Source organism: Phalaenopsis equestris, unplaced genomic scaffold (genome assembly GCF_001263595.1).
Source record: "Phalaenopsis equestris unplaced genomic scaffold, ASM126359v1 Scaffold000702, whole genome shotgun sequence".
Taxonomy (NCBI): domain Eukaryota; kingdom Viridiplantae; phylum Streptophyta; class Magnoliopsida; order Asparagales; family Orchidaceae; genus Phalaenopsis; species Phalaenopsis equestris.
In genome coordinates, this window is record NW_018165142.1 from 563524 (window position 1) to 573496 (window position 9973).

The following is a 9973-nucleotide window of genomic DNA, read 5'->3' on the forward strand; positions in this document are numbered from 1 at the left end:
TTGTTCATAATCTTTTAAAAATGAATTTAAGCACTCATTAAGCTCAATCATATCAGGCACTGTCAGTGTCCTGTCAGCAACCATTCTGTTATCACAGTTTTCTTAATTTGCAACCCTGGCAACAAAATTTCTAAACAAACAAAAAATCAACAGGATCGAGATGAGGATCTGTTAAATTCCAGCACAGATCCATTCATCCAATACAAAATACAGCCAAATTGCAAAATCCAAATCCAGTAAAAAAAAAAAAAACTGGCGGTATTAGAACAGTGGAAAGGGGAGAAACTAGTACCAATGGAAATCCTTCATGGGTTCGATGAGAGAGACGAGACCTGCATAGCCATTGATGAGCTCCTCCAGCTTGTCCGGCGTGACATCTTCCTTGAACTTAGCAAGAACCACGTGCTTCACAACCTCCTTCGTCTCCGCCATCTCGCCTGCAATGTCACTTCCCGACTCTCTGAGCTTTAAATAGGAGATCGCCGGCAGAGATATGCTCACCGTCAGTATTGTTACCCACGTCCAAGATTGGCAGACGCGTGCGACGCCGCCGGATGTCGTTTATTTTGTCACGAAATTTGTCCGCCTGATCGGCGGTATTACTTGTTATTCTGACCAAAACAAAATATTTGATAAATATATATAGAGCATTTGTATACATACCACCCAATGCACTATCACTAATGTACATGAATAACCGGCCAAATTAAGCCAATCAAGTGATAAGTGGGCTTTTGTGACCCAATTCATCATTAATGGCCCTCTAAACGATTGCATGATCTACAGCACATCATCGGATGCACGCCGCGTGTTCTTCTATCTTCCAAGCCCACAATGATTGACTCATCAAACGGAGTTTGCCCGATTAATTTGGAAGTGGTCAAGATGTACAACTCCAATTGTTAAAGTGTCACTTGTTGCCTTTCGGGAGTTGAGACACGCTCCTCCAACCAATTAAATTAGTTTTCTCAGTTGATGATCCTCAGGTTTGGCAAATGACCGAAGTCGAGATCAACTTCAAAGGGCTAGTGGACGCCCATGAACTTTCATGAGCTATTTGAAATCCACCTCATTATGTTTTTCATTAAGACACTATGGAGAGTCTTTGTACCATAAGTTTCATAATTAGATTTCTCGTCTTCTTTGTAAAAAAGCATCATCTATATGGTGTATAAATAGATGCATTCTTTTTAAATCTTTTACTCTACATCTCTTTACTTTTTGGGGCTCTCTCTCTCTCTCTCTTATCGAGGAGAAGTATTCGCTAGGGAGAGAGTTATAAATGTTTTCTTTTGTTACCCTCCTTATGCAATTCTCTTATGTGTCTAAATAGATGCATTCTCCCACCTAAGCTCTCTCTCGAAATCTCCTGCTCTCTACCTCCCTTTCCTATTTAGTGCTCTCTCTCCCTCTCTCTCTCTCTCTTTCTATCTCTCTCTCTTATCTGGAAGAAGCGTTTAATAGAGAAAAAGAGATATATGTTCTCCTCTTTTACCCTCATTACACAACTCTCTTCTTGGTAAGGGTGTAAATGAGCTCGCTCAAACTTTGCTCATTAACAAATACCATTGGTCATGTTCGACTTATTTATATATCAAGCCCAAAAAATTGCTCATGTTTCGCTCGTTTGTTTAGTCAACCGAACACGAGCAGTTCGCGAATAACGATTCATTTTGACAACTCCAGTCACACAGTCATAGGATATTAAAGGTAAGGGAGAGATTAAATTTTTTTTATACTAAAATATTCATTTATATAAAATTTAATAGATATAAATATATATAATATATTGTTATACAAACAATATATGCAATATATATATATATATATATATTATTTTGAGCAAAAGAGATCTGAACATGAATTAACAAAATTTTGTTTGTGTTCGACTCATTTATATATCGAGCACAAAAAATTTTTCGTGTTTAACTCATTTGCTTAGAAAATGAATCAAAAAATGCTACTTAACAAGCTGAACACGAGTTGTTTGCGAACAACGAGTCGTTTCAAATGCTACTTAACAAGCTGAACACGAGTTGTTTGAGAACTTACAGCCCTGCTAATGGGATATATGAAGCTACAAAAGATGGATTGTATCCAAAACTTCATGACACAATAAAACAAGAAAAAAAAGGAATAAATGATGAATGTGACACAAGACATGGGAAAAAAATCATTTAGCCCGTTCCTGATCTCGTATCAAAATGCACAAAAGATTAACGAAATCAATGGCTCGCATAAGAGCACGGTCGAGATAAGGACCACCAAAATTAGAACCACTGAGAGCAAGATGGATGTTTCTAGCCTCAAAAAAGTTTTGATGTGGGCGAAAGATGTGCACGAGACTGCATTTCAAACTCATTAGAGTCACTAAAAATTTCTAATTAAATGAAAAGAGAGTTATATGATGATGTCGTGTGAGAGCCACAACTAGTGTTCTAATAGCATTTTTTTTTCTTTTAACCACCATGAAGACAAAGCCTCATTTTGGGAGGAAAGTATAGTTATGTTGATGCATAAGGGCAATTTATTCTTTTATTAATTATTCTTTTGGTGTATAAATAGAGCTTATTATGCTTAGGGTTATGTTATGCATGAGATTGTGGTATTGAATCTTAGGGTAGAGTTTGGAAGAGATCACCTACCTCTCAAATTGTAGGTATTAGGAGAGATTAACTACGTCTCAAATTGTAGGTGCTTGTCTTTATGTATTTGAGTTGCATTGTTTGGAGTTCTTGAAATAAAAAAATTTATTTACCCTCATTTCTATTGAAAAATCATCTTAGTTCGCATCATTTTCCTATAATTTCCACTTTGTATTTATGAAAATCTCCACACTCCAAGAAATATCAACATGTGTTAAATGGGATGATTCTATTTGTGCTTGATTTAAAAATGGCTGAACCCAAGTTAATTCGGTTATATATATGTAAATATACATATAATTCTATTTTTTATAGTTTAACATTCCCAAGCAAATGACCAAGCTTAAATTCAAACCTAAATTGAAAACGAGCATAGGAGATTTGTTTGAATGTGTAAAAAAAACACCTTACTAATTGGGACTTAATTCTTTTTGCCACTAAATTTGCCTATATTCGGCTCAAAAAATTATTCGTGATCATTTTCTGCCAGTGTTTGGCTCAAATTGACACATTTAAATTAATTAGAAAAATAATTATAGAGTACTCAATTCAACCACGACCACATAAGTTATGGTGATGTAAATTTGGATACAAATACAACCACGACCACATAAGTTATGGTGATGTAAATTTAGATACAAATAATATATATAATTTCATTATTTCGAGCTAAATTGAACTGAACATGAACAAACAAAGGATAGGCATATTCGGCTCATTTATAATTCGAGCCTAATAAAGTTATTTGTGTTTGGCTTCTTACTTCACAAATGATTCGAACATGAGCTACTTAAAGAACCAAAACAAACACAAGTTATTTGCAAACGAGTTTTTTCACGGCTCTACTTATATATCCAAAATTCATTACAATAAATTTTGTAGCCATTAAAATTGCTTTGATATGAGTGCAACATGAGAATTAATTAATTAGCCATATGTTCAACTCAGATAACACCTCCAACACTCTTAGCATTTCTTATATTAAACTTTCATCAAACTTCTAAAGCATATTGTTTCCAAATAAGAACATAAAGGGGACACATTTCCAAAGTAAACAGTTCAAATTATGATAAAACCAAACAAAATGACCCCAACAATCGGCAAATTAGCAATTCAAACCATTCATAAAGGACTTCTTATATAATAACACAAACAGTGCATTACAGGAAATATATATATTACATTTTCAAAGCAACATATTATTAAAATGTAGCAGATCAGTTTTATTCTCAAGCAACGTGCGGAATCCACACATGAGGATTGGTAAGTACCACAATACCACCGCAATACCACCAAATACCATCAAATTTGTACCTATCATATCTGCACGCGATATTTTTTTCGTCTTCTATAGGCTGTATTATTGCTTAAATATGGTTGGTTTATAATCAAACACAACAAACTTTTCTACAAATGGCAAAGATTTCTTCCCATACTCCACATGAGCAGGATGGTAAAGGTACTCAGCAATACCTTCTGTGCTTTCAAAAGATGAGACAAAAATATGGGTGAAGCCCTCATTCTTGTTCTCCATACTCACATCTGTCCCCCTGTATATTAACAAAATACAAGTAATGCATCATGTTTATGCTCAATGAGTATGTTTGAATAGAAAATAAGGGGATGTACATATATACCACAAAATTCTCATGTATTTACACATACACCTAAACATTCATATTTAAATGCATACTATCGATGCATCTATAATGCGAATGGCGGTCCAATTCAATATCGTTAGATATACCCATTCAAGAGATAAAAACTATCTCAGAGCGATAATATGTTGGAAGATTTACATACATGCCAGACAACTCTTATATATTTATATATCTGACATCTATACCTTGATATTTACGATAATATCATTTTACATATGAATCAAAAGTGTACTTCACTTTTATAAAGTTAATGATAGTGGTATTTTTTATGTGATAAGAAAGATTTGAGTGTTAAAATGTCAAAGTTTTGGTATTAGATACGTGAATTCATAAAAACTGTGATATTTATGTAAATGCCCCATTATCTTTTACTGATAATGCATCTAATAAATATGCTTCATTATTACTCTAGATTTTTTGATATGATGAAAAGAATAATGAAAAGTAAATTATGCATATAAAGTTTTATTTATAAAATAAACCTTGCACAGAAGACCATACATTTTTGTTTTCATTATTCTGAGCCTCATGTACAAAGACGATCGAGATTAGGTTGCACTGATGTAATTTACCTTTGTTAGGGATAACTCATATACCATAAATGAGACAGATGCTGGAGCGAAGTGAAGCGGAAGGATCTGGCCAATCGGGGAGTTTCATTATATGGGTTGGGGGTGCGGGGTCAACACCCCGCGGTTTGGTACATAGGTAATTTAAGTAATTACATACAATACTATAGGGATATATATATGTTCTGTCTGTAACCTTATGTAAGCTGAATCTTGTATTCTGTACTCCTTTCTGAATATTGAAAAAGAAATTGCCGCTCTGCTCCCGAGAATGTAGGCATCTTTGCCGAACCTCGTAAATCTCTGTGTTCTTCTGGATTTGTGTCGATCCCTAGTTTTTATTTGCCCTAATTTCTCAACAAGTGGTATCAGAGAGAGTTTCTAGGGTAGGGAAGAAAAATTTTGGCGACTCAAGAAAAAAGAAGATTTTAGCAAAGGAGATTGGCAGCTAGGGTGTCAGATTCGGCGTAAAAAAGAGCTTCGATGAATTTGGTAGAGGCAAGGTTCGCGGCAGACAAAGTTCGACGATTTGCGCTCGATCAGGGCTTCGTCGCAGGAACGGCAGGAATCGCAGGTTCGAGAAGGTTTACGACATTCCGTGGCGACGCGGAGTTCGAAGGAAGGCGTCCGCACGAAGCAGGCGCGAGGCTGTGAACAAAGGTTTGTCGGAGAGGATTCGGCAGGCGGCTGCGGGAAGTAATTTCCTAATTACCTTAGCTGGAGGAGAAATTGCGATCGAATTCCCAAATTGTTGGAGGCACAGAGGTAATTACTTTGCAGGGGTTTCGCATTCTTTATACGAAAGAAAGGTTCAGTGTGTGTCCTTTGCGGGAGATTTCCATTAGTTTCCTTGTTGGTTCTTAAAGGCGGAATATTGGTTTCTTGAAGCAGAACAATTGCACAATTTCCGCTATTTTCTTTTGCTACTGCGAAGAAATCTAGAAAGCGGAGGTGGAACTTTTCTGGAAGAAAAGCAAAGACGGAGCTTTTCTGAGAAGTAAAGCCGAGCTTTTCTGAAAAGGAAAACGAAACTTTTCTGGAAGGAAAAATGAGCTTTTCTGGAAAACGGAGACGGATCTTTTTTGGAAGGAAAGAGAGCTTTTTTTGGAAGTTTAGGAAAAAGATTTCTGGAAAAGTTTAATGAAGGAAAATTTAATTAAGAGAGTTTTTTTCTTGGAAACTTAATTAAGGAATTTTAATTAAGGGATTAGTTAAAATTGTGCCCCAACCCACATTGGTGCATAAGAAACTCCATAAGATAATTCTCCTAAGGGGCTGGATATTCGCAAAAGTGGAGATTTATTATGTATGACTCATAATACCAGAATTTGGAGTCTCTTTGAATGAATAGATGTCTCTTAGAATTGAAGAGGAGTGTCTTTTGGAATTTAGTGAGTTAGGGGGAGCAAGAGGCAGCGGAAGCGTGGTGGCCTAACACACACTGGTGCATAAGAAATTCCATGATATATTTTCTCCTAAAAGGCTGGATATTCGCCAAAGTGAAGATTTATTAGGCATATGTATTTCTCCTAAGGGGTCGGATATTAATTAAGATGAAGATTTGTTGGGTATATGTATTTCTCCTAAAAGGCTGGATATTCGCCAATGTGAAGATTTGTTAGGTATGACTCATATACCATAAATGAGACAGATGCTGGAGCGGAGCGAAACCCACGAGCGAAGTATAGCAGAAGAATTTGTCCAATCGAAGGAGTTTCATTATGAGGGTTGGGAGTTCGGTGCAACACCCCGCAGTTTGGTACAGAGGTAATTTTAGTATATACCATAAATGAGACAGATGCTGGAGCGGAGCGAAACCCACGAGCGAAGTATAGCAGAAGAATTTGTCCAATCGAAGGAGTTTCATTATGAGGGTTGGGAGTTCGGGGCAACACCCCGCAGTTTGGTACAGAGGTAATTTTAGTAATTACATATTGTACAATAGGGTTATATATATATATAATGTTTGTAACCTTAGGTGAGCTGAATCTTGTATTCTGTACTCTTTTCTGAATATTGAAAAGGATGTCGCCGCTCTGCTCCGAAGGATGTAGACATATTTGTCAAATCTCATAAATCTCTGTGTGTTCTTCTGGATTTGTGTCGATTCATAGTTTTTTTCGCCCTAATTTCTCAACAACCTTCATCATTATCTCTTTTTCAAATCAAAGTAAGAGTATCAAGTAAATTTATATCAATATATTTGAGGGAAAAATAGAAGACAATTATAATATTACATGTCCTCAACTATGAGGAAATGTAATCTATGTTAAAGTTCATAAAATAAATTCATTCAATATCAAAAACATTACTCAATTAATTGATTAATAGTCATACTTTTATTTTTATAATGTTTATCTTTAAATGATTTAACTTACACCCTATTGAAAAATTTTTATTTTATGTAGGTTAATATTTTATTCTATCATTAGGAATTTAAAAATCAAAGTTATGATGTTAGACATATCAATTCAAAGGAATTGAGCTTATATAAATCTTCCTTGCAGAAAATGGTGAGAAGGCATGTAAAAGAAATGGCTAAGAATTTGCAGGCGCACATTAATGTTATGCAAGTAAAATTTGATGCTATGCAACAAGAGAAGAATCAACAAGCAAGAGGCGAAGAGGAAGAGAAAGAAGATCAGGAGAACAACAGAAAAAAAGATGAGATCTACAATTTATTGTTTTTGTATTTAATCTCAAAGCCTTGAAATTTCAATGATAACTTGCATTAGAAGAAAAAGGATTCCGGGCTTCCTAAAAAAATGGCATTTACATACTACGTACCACCCATTTCCTATGTAGTTACATATCAAACACCTAAACTTTACTTTTTTACATTAATACCACCCAAATCATTGACATCACTTAAGAAATACCACCATTTTAACTTTTAAAAAGTGAAATACATCTTTTTATATATAGGTAAGGTTGTATGTAGGTAAAAATTGAAGTTTTAGTGTTAGACATGTAAATAGATAAGATTTGAGTGGTATGTATATATATACCCAACCAATTCCTATGAATTTATATATCTAACACCTAAACTTTACTTTTTTTTACATTTATATCACCCAAATCTTGTATATCACATAAAAAATAGCACCATTTTAACTTTTTAAAGATGAAATACACCTTTTCATGTTATCATGTATAGAGAAGATGGCCTGTGAATTAAAAAATTGAATTTTAGTTGTTAGATATGTAAATAAGTAGGAATTGAGTGGTATGCATGTAAATCTTCAAATAATTTTTTTTATAATAAAAAGAAAAGAAAACTAAGCTTCCAGCATCCAAACCCATGCTTTTCCACCGGAAAATTTTTGCATACATACATCGCATGCATGCGGTGCGGTGTCCGATCCTGACCGTAGATCAAGGTGATATAAGGTCAAGATGTATTTCGGCCCCGCTTAAATTTTTTTTTTTTTCAAAAAAAATTTGATTGCATCCTGATCGTAGATCACCGTGATCTACGGTTAGGATCGAACATCGCATGCATCTCTGGATGAATAATTTTTCATCTACGGTCAGGATCGAACATCGCATGCATCTCTGGATGAACAATTTTTTTTTTCCTTCCAAATACCCAATTTTGTGAATCTGCAACCAAATAATCTAGAAATCTGATAGCATTAAAGATATGTTCGGTCAAACGTCTTGCCATTTGGATTCACTAAATCATAATTGAATAGGATTTATCAAATCCAGAATTACAGCAACCAAACCTCAACCAAATAGACCATAAAGAGAAATAGGTAGCCAAATTATTCATCAATATAATTTCAGATCGTAATCCTTTCAAAATTTACCCAATCTGAATTTACAGTATTTACTAAACCCTACTTGTAGCCAAGCAACTCAGTATGAACAGTAGAAACAATGCAAGACGATGAAGCCAGGAATCCATATTAGGAACAAAATAGAAATAATAAGCATCAAAACGAATCACCAAACAAGCAAAAAAGGAAAAAAAAAAGGGAAGATAAGGCCTCAGATCATAATCCCTATCTCGAAGGCTGGGGTACCATCGAACAAATGGTTCTAAAAAGGGGATACAAAAACCTAAACTCTACATCAGAAAACAATGACAATGAGATCCAAGCTTGAATCAGAAAAAATAAGCTGAAATAATACCAGTGGAAATCTTTCATGGGCTCGATCACGTTGACAAGGTTAGCCCAATCCTTGATGAGTTCCTCGATTTTCTCCGGCGACACGTCGTCCTTGAACTTTCCCAGCAGCACGTGCTTCACAACTCCGGTCGCCACCTCCATCTCCACCGCCGTCTTTCACCCCCGCCGATATCTTCTCCCGCTAAGATTTTATACAAGAAAGACCAGATCTGCCATTAAAAGATAGAGCTATTCGTACCTTCTTCAAGCAGGCGCAAGGGGAGTAGATGGCGCATGGCTGAATAAGAGTAGTGGCATTTACGTGAATACAGTATCTAACCTATAAAATTTTATTTACATTTACATTAATACCACAGAATTCTTTTGTATTTACAAAACTAACACCCAAAATACATTTCAAATATCTAACATGTCAAAAATACCTATGATTAATGGATTTTAGATATATATATATATATATATACATATATATATATATATATATATACATATATATATAATACATATATATATATATAAATAAAAATATGTAAGATTTTCAATTACAGATTCATATCCATTATTAAAAAAATATATTCAAATAATATCAAAATAAATAAAAAACTTTTAATCTTTATCAAAATTTCAATAATTTGATTGTCACATGCATAAATATATCAGTTTAGTAGTTCAAAAATATCATTTGTGTGCTGAATTTTGTAAATAATAATATTTTGAGTGCTATTTTGTAATTCTCCCTCGGGGATTATCACACCGAGGACAATTTTTGTGTGGAGAGTTTCAAATTGTATAGCATTTTTTTTCAAAAATAATTTATTCAGCTTATTTTTTCTCACAAACAATATTAATCAAATATTATTTAGAATATTTGATTGCTCGAAAACCAATCACTTTCATGGGGAAAATTTAGCACAATCACGGGAAAAAAATATTACATCAGGAGTACTGATGCAAAACTGAGT

At 34.5% G+C, this 9973-nt stretch overlaps 1 protein-coding gene across 1 annotated transcript; it reads right to left on the minus strand.

The window, feature by feature from the left end:
• Positions 1-3750: 3750 nt before the first annotated feature.
• On the minus strand, positions 3751-9307 carry LOC110030336 (stress-response A/B barrel domain-containing protein HS1). Its single transcript, XM_020733005.1, has 2 exons — positions 9013-9307; positions 3751-4195 (listed from the first exon to the last, which is right to left on the minus strand). The coding sequence occupies exons 1-2, from the start codon at positions 9150-9152 to the stop codon at positions 4006-4008; spliced, it is 330 nt and encodes a 109-aa protein (XP_020588664.1). The 5' UTR covers positions 9153-9307; the 3' UTR covers positions 3751-4005.
• Positions 9308-9973: the final 666 nt, after the last annotated feature.